Raw genomic sequence first — 17,203 nt, 5'->3', positions numbered from 1 at the left:
ACTTGTTCAGGCCCCACCTTGATGAATGTCGTTAATCCAAGCCGTCCAACCTTTTCCCCAGACCATTTTAGGCGTTGAGCCGAAAAATGGAGCCACTCCGAGGTGCTGGCAGACCATAGCATAGCAAACAGTGTGTCTACCATTAAAATCTACCCTGAAGTTTTGATGTGCCAAAAATATATTGAATATTGGACTCGTTGTGTCTGCCTTGAGTAGTAAAGACCAATGGCTAGGGTGGATTTACATGATGCGGGCCGCATACCCAAAAAACCGTAAGAAAACGCGATTTTAAAAAAAAATTAAACATCAGCCGCAGCAGGCGTTGCTGTTGTGTCAGAAGACAGCAGGCGTTGCCTGCGCACAGCGGAGGGGCGGACAGTAGCAACCCACGGCCCCTGCCGTGGGCCCCACCATGATGTATATTTGATATCCAACCCGTTCATTAGGTGGGCCACCCCCAGAAGTAGGTCTCCTCCAAATATCAGCCACATCCGAATCTCAGGTGGCCCACATGATAAGAAATAGTGGGATTGAGTGGCTGCCATTGAAACTCTTCTAGGTCCTCCCTCTCAGTGGATTGGATGAAAATTTAACATTTCAGTGGGCCCCACGTGGGCCTACACCTGATATATGCGCTGTCCAAGCCATCCAGGGCCTGGACGATGATAATTTTATTATATTTTATTTATATATAGTATATATTATATATATTATATATGGTATATATCACTATCCAGGCCGTCTAAGGCCTGGATGTGGTTTATATTATATTATATATATAGTATATATTATATTATATATATTATATATTATATTAAATATATATATACATATATATGATGGTGGGCTTTTTTGGGACCCACCATGATGCATGTGTTTCATCTAAACCGTCCAATCATTTTGGAAATTAATTTAAGGCCATGTGTTGAGGCCCATCTTAGTGTATTTGTGGGCCGTCCATTGAGGCCCACCTTGATATGTATATACAAGGCCCATATTACGAGGTCCATTTTGATGTATTCTAAGGCCCATGGGTTATGGCCCATTGCAATGTACATAAGGCCTATTGGTGAGGCCCATTAATGCAACTCATTTAACGAATGTAAGGCCCATGTGATACGGCCCATTTGATATAATGAAGGCCCAATGGGATGTACCTAAGGTCCATTGCAATATGTGATCCCAACATGGTTTATGTAATGATGTTTACGATGGGCTATGCCTTGAGAGAAATGTTGGTTTGACGTCCACATTGCAAGTATAGTGTTGGTTAAATGTCCGCATTATGACTCTCCCTAGGGCCCATTAATAGGCCCGTACATGTAATGTGTAGGCCGTCTAGGCCCATCTTCATTACAAACAGCGTCTATCACCATATGACATGTTTAGTATAGTTCCATAATTCATGATCATACGCATCATATGTATGCTTGATATGAGAAGTGACTGATCATAGCATATGCCTTCGGGCAGATTGTTTAAGGGCTCCCGATTAGGCGGTGTTGCCCTATATGAGCGCACGATACACGCAGGATTGCCGCATGATTGGATAGTGTGATTTATGCATTCGCATGGTGTGATATGGTACTGTACGCCCTAGCGACATCAGGGCCGTAACCTCCACAGGCGTATCGTGGTTGGCAGGATTGGATACCTGAAATCTTGTTCTACATAGAGTGTTATAGATATCCCTAGGTGAAAGTCCCTAAACCCTTTTGGTACCAGGAGGTTGTTCCAATATCTAGACCGAGTGGGTGCATGAGCGCCGAGTGCCGATTACCAGACGGTTGCGCTTTCCACTGTGTCGTGGTCGGTTGGAAGAGGGTGCGGCATTACCCGCCCGAGAGGAGGGGGCAAAGCTAGGCTGAGTCTGACCAGCTCGAGGAATGGGTCCGCTATCGACGAGCCGAGCCCGATATTGGCAGGCGGATAGTAAGGTCTCTTCCACTCACCTTATTGTGTGCGATGGGGCGGCAATCTAGTTGAAGTGTACTAGACCCCGGTGATATTCCAGAGTTGAGCTGTATTGATATGTGGACTTAGATGAGGATTCGCATGCTTGAGTTGCATTTCGCACCGCATGGCCTTGGTATGGCCGACATCATTCATGTCTTGCACCGCATGGCCTTGGTATGGCCGACATCATCCATGCCTCACATTGCATAGCCTTGGTACGGCTCATGGTATTCATGGATTTATCAGCATATTCCGCATTACTCTGATACTGCATAACTACTACCTTACACACACACTTACACTACCCTCTAAGCTTTTCATAAGCTTATGCACGACCGTTGCATGCAGGTGACGTTAGAGCACAGCAGCGCTGAGGCAGGAGCGCTTTGTAGACCATCTTGGAGCTTTTTGTTTATTATCATTGTATTTCCCTTTATGCTCATTGTATTTTTAAAGTTTTTGATCATAGTGGAAATGTGATGGAGTTTTTGGTTGTTGTTTGTAGGTTATGCCTTTGGTTATGCTTATTACGAATCAAACTGATGTTGAAAATCCTCCTCGTAGCATCCCAGGATCGGAACCTAGCGAATGGGCGCTGGGAGCCGAGAATGGAGTTTTACGAAGGCTGTCGGCGTCGGATTCGGCGATCGGGAATTTTGTGAGCCCGGTTTCCGAGTTTGGGGCGTGACATTAGGTAAAGGGTCACGTCGATCAAAATCAATATAGAGATGAGTGGCTAGGATTTCACACAAATGGACCACATCTAGTGGTTAGATCAAAAGGGTTGCACCATCGCCCTCATGTACTGTACCACACAAGAGAGTAGCACAAAAAGAAAGAAATGGACAGTAAACTTACTCTTTTTGAAACGTAGCCGTTGATATTTGGGTTAGTGCCCACATAGGCCACAAGTCCCACGTATGGAATGACATAAGAAGCCAGAAGGTAATTAACGCTGCTGATGTAAGGATCAAACGGTGGGCTGAGTGGCTTTTCAAATGCATTATCAAATATAGTAGCAAAATTCTTAGAGCTTATGTCGATCAGGGGCCTTGGAAATCCGCCAACAGTTGATTTAATGGCCCTGAAAAAAAATACACAACTCAAACAACCTTTCAGGAAAAGAAAAAAGGCAAAAAAAAAAAAAAAAAGGTATTTGCTGCATCTATGAGTTATCGAATGTTTGTACATCTGCTTGCTTATATGTGATACACATGCGCGTGCACGTGGAGAGAAAAGAGCAAGAAATGCAAATGTCACAGCAGCTGGCACGTCACGAGTCGGACGCGGATTGCGTCCTACCCCCGCCCGGATGGTATTCCATCCGGGCAAGGCTCTGTGGGGGTTACAGTGATGTAATTGTTTTATCCACTCAGTTCATCGTTTTTCTCATATCATTTTAAGGAATGAGCCAAAAAAACGAGGCAGGAACAAGCCCAAGTGGACCACAAATTGGGGATTGAACTTCCACCATTAAAAACTTCTTGGGAGCTAGAGAAGTTTCGGATGAAGCTGATATTTGTTTTTTTCGCTTCATCCACGCCTACATGACCTTATGAATAGTTTTTATGGTAAAAAAAAGTCACGGTGGCCCTTAGAAAGGTTTCAACGGTGAGTGTCATTATCACTACAGCTTCCTTTGGTGTGGTCCATTGGAGCTGTGAACCTACTTAATTTTTTGAATCATACCTTAAACTGATCTGAGAAAAACGATTGGCAGCGTGGATAAAACACTTACATCACTGTGGCCCCACAGAGCCCTGTCCGGACGGATTACCGTCCGGGCGGGGGTAGGACGCAATCCGCGTCCGTCACGAGTACCCTTCTACTTCCTTCCCCATAATTTAAGTATTTTTATTGAGTCCGGATCCTCTGTTATCAGGTCAACAGAGAATTCCTGGTATCCTAGTTCTCATTGGTCCACATCACTATTTATTAAAAAAATAAAAATAATAAAAAACAGCTTTGGACCCCAAACCATTAGGGTAACAGGAATTCTCTCTTCCCCATAATTTAAGTATTTTTTTACTATATTTTCAAAGTTCTTTTCACCCTTTTCCCTCGACGCCAATAGACAGAATTTACTATCTATTGGTGGCTGCATTCCGAAACAACTTGACTCACCGACAGCAAGGCTAGTATGATAAGAAAATTTATGTGTGGTCCGATTAATGGGCCAGTCAAGCTGGTTTTAGAATAAGGTGGTCCTTGGGGTGAACCTTTGATGGTTGGATGTCTCTCAAAACACAATAGGATATGAGAGAATTAGAGAGAGAGAGAGAGAGAGAGAGAGAGACCTCAAATGGCCAACTTCCTCATAACCAAATTCTTCGATGATCTGATGTGTAAGGCGGTCGAGGTTGGCTTTCTTACCTCCGATAGGAGGTGGGCCACCCTGGGCTATTTCGGGAGCAACCCCATCTAGACCGTACCCTAGCGCTCCATTCAGGAAAAACTCAGCCTCCAAGTACTCCAAATTGAGAGCCAATTGTATTTTGTCCACATCATCAGGGAATATCGGAGTCCCATTTAATGGTGGAGGAGATACACATGCTGGGTCTTGTGTTAGACACCCCGGCGCAAAATAGCCTAAGCAGAGAAAGAAGAAAAGCGGAGAAACAGAGAAGCTCGATACAGCCGTCCAAATTCCTTAATATCTCTATATGGGAATAGATATTGAGTGAGAGAAGTGCTATCGAGCCATGGTATTTATACTTGAAAAACAAGCTCCACGTAGGTCAATTTACGAAGATTGTGTAGTTGCCGCTTCAAGATTTTTTCTATCTTCTATTAATCTTCTATTAATGTCAGCTGGCACGTACGAGCTCTATCTTGTTGTAATAAGACATGCTCTGTGGGGCGCACCATGCTGAACATGTGAAATCCACTTCGTCCATCAGCTTCTGTCCTTGATTCTAGGCACTGGGGAAAATAATTACCCGGACCCAAAATATTGGTGGGCGACACCACAGGGAATAATGGGAACGGGATGCCAATCATAGGTTTGCCCGTGGGGCCAACCCGATATCTATCTTTCATCAAATTCGTTCATCAGGTGTAAATCACCAGGATGAAGTGAATTTAAGAAATTATGCATGATTCGAAACTTAGGCGGGCCACACTACGTGAAAGGTTACAGGAGCCATTTTACATTTTCCAAATGGTGAAGCCCTTCAGAATTCTTTTATCGGGCTCATATATATATATATATATATATATATATATATATATATATATATATATATATATACACACACATACACACGACATTGGTAGGCGTACGCGTAGATAAGTCGGTCCTGTCGTGGCCATTGTATCCGTGTATACACGTCGTGTACGGAATATAAACCTTTGTCTTTATAGGATGTAAGAAGCGCCTATTATATACGCCATGCATGGATAAGATGCACCTTTTTCTTTATAAGCAAGATACAAAAGATCTTAACACATCTATACCCTAAACAAGGTACACAGGAGCTTAGGCCCAGTATAAGTCGATCTGTGCCGTCCAAGTGATGGGCCATTAGGTAGTGTGCTCAGACCAAGTTACAGTGCTTCTAGTTGCATTGGAAAACCTGGACTTTCAGTTCATTGATCTAGACTGTTCGTTCGGTTCAGCATATCTTTCACGAGCTATATCATTCAAACATCACACCAATCTAACAACTGACTTTTGTGTTATATAGACCCAACGTACTACCCACCTTTTTACTAGACCCATCAAACCTTAATGCATTAAAGTAGACCTCTCTCGGCACAGAACTAATCAAAAAATACAAAAATACCCTTGCTTTTAACAACTTTCTACTCACTTTTGTAAAAACAAAATTACTTTTGCAAAAAAATAAAAAAAATAAAAGAAAGGGCAATTTCATCCTGCTTAAGGTTTTGGGACATCGGCAAATCACACGGGTAAAAGGCAGCGTCTGAAGCCACAATTATTTCTCTAACAAATATGAACTGTTTGGTGAATGGTATTTAATATGGACGGTTAACATCAACTACTAAAACTAGGTGTAATCAACAATTTGATCCATCTTTATGTTAAGGCCATAATGGATTGCTTATGATTCTAAAACATCACTTTTGTTAGGCAATTGTAGCCATCCCATCCATGACTTGGAATACTGATGGCTGTAGAAAATAAAACCAAATAAAAAATGGACTGGCTCATCTGATAAGTGCTGAGTTTTGCACAAAATCCCTGTGAATGTATCTTAATTTAATGAACAGTTCAGATAAATCGATTGAACTGTCTGTATGCATAGCATTCAACTAGGAGCACTATAACTTATAGTGCTGTGAAAGCACTGGAGCATTTCTCTACACGATGATGATGAGAGTGGATTAGGTGCGGCCGGGCCCTTGCCATAGAGCCCACTCTGATGTATGTATTTTATATATTAGAAAATAAAAAATAAAAAAAATTACTATTTATCAAAACTCCCACCTGTACGAGAGGCTTCTTTAATATAGCTTGTTATGGATGGAATTTATGAAAAAGGAAGTTTACTGTAGAAGTATTATTACCACATCCCAGCAAGTGGGTCCCACATCCCTCTCCACCAATCACAATGTGCCATGTGTGCTAGGAAGCAGAGAAAAACTCAATTTTTATGAGAAATACACTCATCCATCCATTTCACCATATGACATTACGACAAGAGCCCAAAAACTTAAGTGGGCCACACAAAATGAAAAAGGGTATTGAACACCTACTACTGAAATGTAGAGCCTTTCCTCTCAAAATGTGGAGAACCATTACTCAGCTTGGAGGGAGGCGTGCCCTTTTTTTGTAGGCCCCGATGAGATAGCTACCATAGTCCATCTTCTTGAGAGTTTTGGAATGTGATCAATGCAAGTGGTCTACCAAAAATCAACGGTCTTGACGATTGCACACAAGGGCTGCGTGTCTATATTATCGGACTCCATGATACAGAGGGTAGAATTTCATGCCCGGAAAAAGAATGTATGGCTGTTGTGTGTGGGGTCCAGTGGGTGTGTAGATATGCTATCTAATCTATTGTCTTACCATGAAAATTTAATGTCCTAAAAATCATGACCATACAATTATCAGATAGCCACACCAAATAAAACAATGTACTGTTGGGGGACTACGGAAGCAAATAGAGATTAATCAAGTGGAGTAATCCAATAGCACCAAGCAAGCACAATGCAAACACTTGGAATTTAACATGAAAAAAACCACGGCATAAAGCGATAGAAAACATTATGAAAGCAAAAAATTGTAAGAGATAGAGAGTATACCCGATTTGAACAAGCCTTGAATCTCATGTACAAGCCCTTAAAACCCTAGAAATGAATCAGAAAGCCTTAGATTACCTTTCAATCCCGATTACACCCAAATATATAGCTTCTGGAAGAATCCCAATCGGATTTGGAAACAAATTTCGCAAATTTACAAATCTGTGAAAATCTACGTGAAACTGTTCGACGATATCGAACACACTTCGATGACATTGAAACTTAACCTTCAATAACATCAAAGCCACTTCAATGGCACTGAACTAATACCAAAATGTTCCAACGACCAAACATAAAAAACGGATTTTCTCAATTACATCAAACCATCTTCGATGTCATCGAACCCTCTTCGATGTCATCGAAAAAACACCCAATATGTCCAACAACCAACTGAAAGATATCTAGAGAATCTCGATGGCATCGAGCCAACTTCAATCGCATTAAATTCTGCTTGATCACATTGAATCTGTCATCAACAGACTGTTGAATTATATATTTAAGACATCTATCAATAATCTCCACCATGTCTTCAATCACCATCATTCATAGCTTCCTTTTTCCTTTTCTAATCCTACCTTGCATCATAGCTCCATCATCGCTTCTCGTGCACACTCCGTCCTTCTTTTACCCATTCACCAAGCCCAGATAAGTTACACAAAACTTGAACTTCTCTACAGGAACCACCTTGGTGAGCATGTCTGTCGAATTCACGCTGGTGTGAATCTTCTCCAGAGTCACACCTCCTTCAAGCACATGTCAGATAAAAATGGTGACAAACATCAATGTGTTTTGTACGTGAATGATAATTTGAGTTTTTAGCCAAATCGATAGCGCTCTCGCTATCACAATTAACATGCACGGTCTCTAACTGAAGCTCCAACTAATTTATCATGCCTCTCAACTGAACACCTTCTTTGAAAGCCTCTATCACCGCTATATACTCTACTTCGATTATAGAAAGGGGCACCAAAGACTGAAACTTTGACATCTAATCGATTTCTCCACTCGCTAGTACAAACGAGTAACCTAAAGTCGACTTTCTGGAATCCATACTGTCTGTGTAATCTGAATCCACACACCCGACTAACTTGGCCTATGTCTTCTCAAAAGTTAAGACGTAATCTTTTGTACCTCGAATATATCAAAGTAGACATTTCACTGCTTCCCAATGTTGCTTGTTGGGGTTTGACATATATCTACTCACAAGATTAACTACTTTCCACATACCAGACTAACTTGGCCCCTATCTTCTCAAATGTTAAGATGTAATCTTTTGCACCGCGAATATATCAAAGTAGAGATTTCACCACTTTCCAATGTTACTTGTCAATGTTTGACATATATATACTCATATAATCTCTTATACTTAACTGCTAGTAGATTAGATATTGCTTTCAGTGTAGGAATGTGTGCTAGATATCAGTCTGATCCGAAAAAATCACATCTTATTACTGTTAAGCGCATAATTAGATATGTCGCAAGTACTGCTAACTTCGGCCTTTGGTATCCGCACGATACGAATGTGCAACTAGCTGAATATATAGATGCTGACTAGGCAGGGAACATTGATGATAGAAAGTCTACTAGTGGTGGATGTTTCTATATTAGAAATTGTTTAATTTTATGGCATAGTAAGAAACAGAGTTCGGTATCTTTATCTACAGCTAAGGTTGAATACATTGCAGCTGGTAATGCATGTACCCAGCTGGTTTGGATGAAACGAATACTAACCGATTATGGAATTGCACAAGATACAATGATCTTGTATTGTGATAACTCTAACACAATTAATATTTTAAAAAATCCCATCCAACATTCTCATACGAAGCATATAAACATTCATTATCATTATATTCAAGAAATGGTGGAAGATAAAAGCATCTCTTTATAATATATCTAGACGGAAAATCAGATTGCCGACATTATGGCTAAACTGCTTGACAAAAATAGATATTCTAAATTAAAACATGATATTGGTATGTGTATTTCAAATTAATTAAATCATGTTATTTTTGCGCGCATGCACACACACACACATAATTTTATGCAAAAATTTTTAAAAATTTTTAAATTATTTGAAATTTTCAGCGTTGCACGACTAGACGAGCATGTACTCGACCAGTCGAGGAGTGCGGGTGGACTTCTCTAAAAGAGGGAAAAACCACTTTTTCTTCATCTTCCTCATCTAACTCTTGCTCGACCCGTCGAACCCATTTTCATATAGTCATTATAAGTGACTCATTTTCAATTTCTTTTTAGATTTGGGTTCTTGTATGCATCTTAAGCTTCATTTTATTTTCATTTTGAGATTTTCACTCTTTTCATAGAGGGTTTTTGGGCAAAAATCTAATTCTTGTCAAACCCATCTTCTATTTTTTATTCTCTCTAGTGCAATCACTAAATGGAACAACGAACTAAGAGGAAAGTAACTCGTGGCTCATCCTTTAGGTCGACTCCAATTAGGATGAGAACCCCGAGAGCTCCCGAAAAAAATTCGGAGCATGTAAGGAATTTCCGCACAATAGCTATCTGCCATTAATTGGGAAAATATTCTGGGTTGAGGCGGAATGGCTTATCGCTCCATTGCTTAAGGCATGTATGCATTAATTGGAGAGATGTCCCTTGAAAATCTCACATTTTCTATCAACTTTAGAGAAGGAACAGTTTCTATAGACAGGCACTTGATTTTAAGTTTGCTTGATGTAAATGTTAATGATGATGGCATACCAATTCATCCACTTAAGGATAGAACGTTTAAGTCTGAGCGTCAACAGATTACCTGAAAATTATGTCAATTTGATGCCGAATGGAGTAGCGGTAATGCTCTACGTGCCACTCAGATGATTCCTCATTTCCGTGTTCTTCATCGCATATTTACGTCAAATGAATATCCGCAGTTTGGGAACAAGTCCAAGCTGACTTCGTTTATGGCTCATATTCTTCATGTCGTTGTATCCGACATCCCTATTTGCCTCCCTTCTTTGATTTGCTACTTAATCATCCAATTTTGCATTCATCCGGGTCATGGTTACATTCCATTTGCATATCTTATGACGACACTAACCATTCATTGTAATGTTGTCATTCCTTCCACTAAGGCTCCTGAGGTAGCCCTCCCATTTGACAACGCTAACATTCATAAGATGAGTCTGGACTACCTTCCCGATCAATGAGACAAGGATGATGTTAAAGAAGAGGAAGCGTCATTGCCTGTAGATACAACTATGGATGACATATTTGATGAGTTAAAAATAGATGATGAGGCAGATCCTGACTTTCAACCGTCTCAATTTGATGATCGCCTTCGATCTTTAGAGGAGAAGGTGGTTGAATTGAAAGTTTCATAGGACAATCTGATTGAAAGTCACTAGTATTCAATAAAGTACATGCAGAAATATTTTCATCGCATTACTAAAGGACTTCATCAGATTGACCCATCTATCCCACATCCTTCTTCCTCTGATTCAGATTAGCTTAATTTGCTTTGTTTTGGATTGTTTAAACTTTAACTTATGCTTGGGATTATATTACTTAATTCATACTCTTGGATGTTACTTTCTTTATGCTTTCTTAATCTTATCCTTATTCTTGATTTGCTCTTAATCATATTGTTTATATTATCATTCAATTATCTATTTATGATTGTCATTCTATCTTCCTTTGTCAAGTTGTGACAAAAATGGGGGAGAGATTTATGGTTATGATTGAATGAAGAATGGATTGTGTGGATTGTAAGTTTGGAAATGATTGTTAATATAGGTATATTCTACACAAGTCCAAGCTCAGATTGAGGGGAAGTAGATTGGAGTAGATTTTTTTATTTTATTTTTTTGTGCCCTTAATGAGAGAGAGTGTGAAGTTCTTGTATTTGATTTGTATTTTGTTCTAAGGATGTTTTGTCACGAATTTGACAAAGGGGGAGATTGTAAGTGCTGTACTGTATAAAGCACCCTTATTTGTCAAATTTCGATGGAACAAAACACCTTATAATGTGGTTCACTCATGTGATGGAAAGTTCACCTTCAAGTGAATCAAGATGGAAAGTTCACTTTCAAGATCAACACATGATTGGAAAGTGCAAGTTTAAGAATAAGACGTGAAGATGATTACTTCAAGTTCAATGTTTGCAAGCTCTACTTCACTTCAGTTCAAGATCAAGCTACAACTATAAGATTACTTCAAGTAGAAGATCCACTGAACACTACTAAAGATTCAAGTAGAAGTTTCAAGGTATATACTTCAATGTCCAATAATTTCAGGTATAATTGACCCTAGAGAGACCTTAGACTTAGGTTCTTTTATATACTAAACATATATGGGTTCTTATACTTTGATTAGGCTTTAGTTCGACTAATCTAAGCCTTAGTTCAACTAGTCCAGGCTTTGGTTCGACCAGTCTAGGAAAAGTTTCGACCAGTCCAAGATTTGTACTTAAAAATGGATTTTTTTTTTGTTTGTTCCTCGACTAGTCGAAGGCACACCCTCGACCAGTTGAAGGGTACTCAACTCGAAGTCCAGCAACCATTTTTTTGCACCCTCGACCAGTCGAAGGCTATACTTGACCAATCGAGCAGGCCCTTCAACCAGTCGAAGAACAGTTTTATCCGATCGCGCCCAAAATTTGAAATTTGGTTGATTCTTAGACCAATCGAAGCAATAACTTTTCAGCCTATAAATAAAGGTCTTTTCTTACTCCGAAAATATTCATTCAAGTCACAAAAAGCCTTCACTTTGAGAGAGAAAAGTCTCCATCTTCGTCAAGCTATTGTACGGTATTTTAAATCTTTTAAATATAGCTTTTTGTTTTGTAATTTCTAGATCTCTTTTATGAATCTTATGTTATAAGGGGAGTTTATACTCTTCTTTGTGAGATCTAAGGAATTCAAACAAGTAGCCTAAGCTTTGAATTAATCTAAACTCAAATTAGAACCTAAAACCCTTGATTGAGTTGTTGGACATTGAACATTTCTACATCAAGAAAAGCGGTTCTATGGGCTACATCAAAGAGCATCTTCAGAAGAAGATAAGTATTATTCTTTATTTATTTTTGGTTTCTTGAGATATCCAGAAAACCTCTGTATTGGTTTTGACTGAGATATTCAGAAAATCTCGACGTAGGATTTTGATTGTGATAGCCCATTTGAAAACACAACTGTATAGGTTTTAATGTCAACCTGAGAAAACTTTGATTATTAGTAAACGTCAATATCACGTAGGTTGTGATTATTGGGAGTGGAGTAGGTGTGGTTGTTTGAGAATAGTTGGTGTACACACCAAACCACTATAACTCCTGGTGTTTTGTGGTGAATGATGGATGTGATGTATATGTGTTGAATAGTTGTAATATTTTTATGTACATGTGGTGAATGCTTGTAAGAGATAGCTTTCTTTCATTTTTCTCTTGTTTAGTTTTGTGATCTTGATCCTTACTAAGTTCAAGAAATCAGGTTGTCCTACCTAAAACATTTGTTTTTAGTATAAGGTTGTCCCTTGAACAAGGTTTGAAATAATTTCTCAATACTATTACAATTGAGATTTCTGATTAATTCTAATTTATTTAATCTTTTAGTTCTTTAATTTTTAAATTGGCATAGTCGTATTCACCTCCCCTTTAGGACTGAGAGCTCGCCCCTTTCAGTTTTTTATTTATTTATGGTGTGGTCCCTTTATTCATCCAATCTTTATGGTAAGATCATCTATTGGGAGAGACTAAGCGTCGTATTTGTTAATTCGGTATTCACAATTATCAATTTTATCAATCTCTTAGGGAAAAAAGAAAGGCAATTTTTGTTTTACTCCTGCGACATCACTTTCTAGATTCAAATTTGAGAAATTTACGACTGTGGACCCCACCTTTTATCCATTGGATATTCTTGAAACAATACAAACTTGACATACTCACTTAGACCTCCTCATACGGATGAAAAAATCCAGGACGAAAATACCCCTCCTTTTCACAGAAACGGATTGGCTACTCTACCTGCCAACTGCCAATGGCGGATTGTCGTGGTCTGTGGGCCCCACCATGATTTATGCTTTTCATCCATGCCGTCCATATATTTTTTCGGATCATTTTATGGTATGAGACAAAAAATGAGGTATATCCAAATCTTAAGTGTACCACATTACAGGAAACAGTGTTGAATGAGCGTCAACCATTAAAAATCCTCCCCCGTCTAAGTTGGGGCCAACTGTGATGTTTGTGAGAAATCCTCCCCATCTAAGTTCATTCATAGGGTCACAAAGACCTAGATGAAGAGGAAAAACAAATTTCATAATGATCCAAAACTTCATTAACCCCTGAAAGGGTTTCAATGATAGATGTTCAATTCCCCACTGCCTTTTACAGTGTGGTCCACTTGATAGTTAGATCTATCTTCTTTTTTTTTTCCCTCAAGCCTTAATATGAGCTCACCAAATAGATGAATGGTTTGGATATAACACAGACATCATAATGGGACCCACGAAAGCAACCTAGCAAAAAAAAAAAAGGCACAGACAGCCGCGGCACTACTGCCGGTTCGGCGGCAGTGCCGCGGCTGTCTGGTAGTTTTTTTTTAATAGAGAGAACTTTTTCTCTCCTACATTTTTCTCTAATACATAATTATGTAAATATGTATATATAAGTATATAAAAATATTTTTCTATCTTTTAATTCATTTCTTTGTCTATTTATTAAACAAGCATATCTCTTAAATTAGAATGCTTTTTTCTCTTTTTTTTACACATGCACACACACCCCCATGCACTCACACTAGTGGAATTTCACCACGTATGGATACTCGAACACTTGACCGGGTATTGAAACTCCTAAGAGTCTACCACCCGAGTAAGAGTAAGAATCCTAAACTAGCGGGGGAAGCCTGAAAATTAGTGGAGCAAGCATGTAAATGAGTGGGGCAAGCATGAAAATGAGCGGGGCAAGCATGAAAATCAGTGGGGCAAACTGAAATATGAGCGAGGCAAACTAGAAAAACAGCGGGGTAAACTGAAATATGATTGGGGCAAACTAGAAAAACAGCGAGGGAAACATGAATTGAGTGGGGGAAACTAGAAAATCAGCGGGGGAAACATGAATTGAGTAGGAGAAACTAGAAAATCAACGGGGGAAACATGAAAATGAGTAGGGGAAACTAGAAAATCAGCAGTGGAAACATGAAAATGAGTGAGGGAAACTAGAAAATCAGCGGGGCAAACTAGAAAATCAGCGGGGCGAACATGAAATTGAGTGGGGGAAACTAGAAAATCAGCGGGGCAAACTAGAAAATCAGCAGGGCAAATTAGGTAATCAGCGGGGCAAACATGAAATTAAGAGAGGGAAACTAGAAAATCAGTGGGGCAAACATGAAATTGAGAGGGAAAAACTAGAAAATCAGCGGGGCAAACTAGAAAATCAGCGAGGCAAACTAGGAAATCAACTAGGCAAACATGAAATTGAGCGGGGGAAACTAGAAAATCAGCGGGGGAAATTAGAAAATCAGCGAGGTAAACTAGGAAATCAGTGGGGTAAACATGAAATTGAGCAGGGAAAACTAAAAAATCAACGGGGCAAACTAGAAAATCAACGGGGCAAACTAGGAAATCAGCGAGGCAAACATGAAATTGAGTGGGGGAAACTAGAAAATCAGTGAGGCAAACTAGGAAATCAACAGGGCAAACATGAAATTGAGCAGGGGAAACTAAAAAATCAGCGGGGCAAACATGAAATTGAGTGGTGAAAACTAGAAAATCAGCGGGGCAAACTAGGAAATCAGCGGGGTAAACATGAAATTGAGTGGGGCAAACTAGACAATCAGCTGGGCAAACTTAATAGATAATTTCATGGCTTGAGCCGATAAATCTAAATGTATCCAATGTTCAAATGGACCACACCAAATGAAATTTTGAATTGAACTTCTAATGTTGATCATTTCTTAGAGGCCATAGAAGTTTTGGATCAAGCTTATAATTGAGTTTTCTATTAATCCATGTCTGTATGATCTTATGAATAGGTTTGATAACAAACAAACATCATTATTGGGCCCACTATGGTTTCAATGGTGGAAATCATTATCCCCACTGTTTCCCATGGTATGATCCACTTGATCTTTTGATATGCTTCAATTTGGGGCTAAACCGCTAAAATTAGATGGAAAAACGGATAGACGGCGTGGATATACTACATATATTCAATGTGAGCCCAACTGAGTTTACTTAGTACAATGAGAGCGTACTAACTAACTCCCTTGCTCAATTTCATGTTTACCACGCTGATTTCCTAGTTTGCCCCGCTGATTTTCTAGTTTGCCCCGCTCAATTCCATGTTTGCCCCGCTAATTTCAGTCCCGTTTCTTTCATCTCTTTCCATTGCGTTGCTTTCACTGTTGTCGTTTTCACCCCCTTTCTTCACTCCGTTCCAGTGAGGGCCTATTTGGCCGGGAGAATCCCATGGGATTAAGAGGGATGGGATGGATTTTAAGGTAATGATGGTGGTGTTAGTGGATTGGAAAAAGATCCATGAGATTGCTATATCTCGGGACAAGTTCACTGGGTCTATTTGGCACGCCCGGCATATCCCGGGATTTTACCTTCCAATCCGTCCAACCAAGGGATGAGATCAATTTTAAGGTAATAATGGTGATGTTAGTAGATTGTTTTAAGATCCATGGGATTGCAGATACATGTCCTTTTAAACGTAGACCTATGTTTGCCTCACTCAACTTCATGTTTGCCTCGCTCAATTTCATGTTTGCCCCGCTGAATTTCCAATTTGACCGTGAACTGATTGAAATTGACTACGAACTGAATGAAATGGATTTTCGACCATCAACCCAATGGAATCTTGGAAAATAACGAGGTTGGTTGGCTAAATTAGCTTCTCCTACCCCAAAATCATTTGTGGTACTTTAAGTATATCATTCTAGTTTAGGAGATATGCTTGTAAAATAAATAGACAAAGAAATGAATTAAAAGATAGAAAAATATTTCTGGGAGAACTTTTTCTCCCTTACATTTTTCTCTAATACATAATTATATAAATATGTATATATAAGTATATAAAAATATTTTTTTATCTTTTAATTCATTTCTTTGTCCATGTATTCAACAAGCATATCTCCTAAATTAGAATGATTTGTTTTTTTTTACACACGCACACACACCCCCACACACTCACACTAGTGGAATTTCACCACCTATGGATACTCGAACGCTTGATCGGGTGTTGAAACTCCTAAGAGTCTACCACCCGAGCAAGAGTAAGGATCCAAACTAGAATGATTTGCTTAACGTACCATATATGATTTTCATGCAAACATGAAAATGAGCGGGGCAAACATGAAATTCAACGGGGCAAACATGAAAATGAGAGGGCAAGCATGAAAATTAGCGGGGCAAACATGAAAATGAGCGGGCCAAACATGAAAATGAGCGAGGCAAGCATGAAAAAGAGCGGGGCAAACATGAAAAAGAGCGGGGTAAACTAGAAAATCAGCAGGGGAAACATGAAAAGCAGTGGGGCAAACTAGAAAAACAGCGGGGCAAACTAGAAAATCAGCGGGGGAAACATGAAAAGCAGCGGGGCAAACTAGAAAATCAGCGGGGAAAACATAAAAAGCAGCGGGGAAAACTAGAAAAATAGCGGGGCAAACTGAAATATGAGTGGGGCAAACTAGAAAATCAGTGGGGGAAACATGAAAATCAGCGGGGCAAACTAGAAAATCAGCGAAAAAAACATGAAAAGTAGCGGGGCAAACTAGAAAAACAGCGAGGCAAACTGAAATATGAACGGGGCAAACTAGAAAATCAGCGGGGGAAACATGAAAATCAACGGAAAAAACATGAAAAGCAGCAGGGCAAACCAGAAAATCAGCGTCCCTTTTTCTATATTTAGAATGGTTTATAACAGTTCCATTCATTTTGAGAGATCATTTTAGGACATGAGACCAAACATGAGGTGGATCCAAAACTCAAAGTGGGCTACACAAGAGATGAGAAATCCACA

The 17,203-nt window shown here is 39.5% G+C and overlaps 1 protein-coding gene across 1 annotated transcript in view; it reads right to left on the bottom strand.

Moving 5' to 3' along the window:
• Window positions 1-17,203, bottom strand: part of LOC131224904 (ferritin-like catalase Nec2) — a 50,786-nt gene that overhangs the window by 17,008 nt on the left and 16,575 nt on the right. Inside the window, exons 3-4 of the mRNA XM_058220347.1 lie at window positions 4,254-4,605; window positions 2,815-3,040 (exon numbers count right to left, since the gene is read on the bottom strand). Coding sequence (XP_058076330.1) covers window positions 2,815-3,040; window positions 4,254-4,605 — 578 coding nt within the window. The remainder of the gene's footprint in view (window positions 1-2,814; window positions 3,041-4,253; window positions 4,606-17,203) is intronic.

This window comes from Magnolia sinica, chromosome 14 (genome assembly GCF_029962835.1).
Source record: "Magnolia sinica isolate HGM2019 chromosome 14, MsV1, whole genome shotgun sequence".
Classification (NCBI taxonomy): domain Eukaryota; kingdom Viridiplantae; phylum Streptophyta; class Magnoliopsida; order Magnoliales; family Magnoliaceae; genus Magnolia; species Magnolia sinica.
Note: the sequence above shows the minus strand (reverse complement) of the source record. Positions and strands in the feature narration are given on the sequence as shown.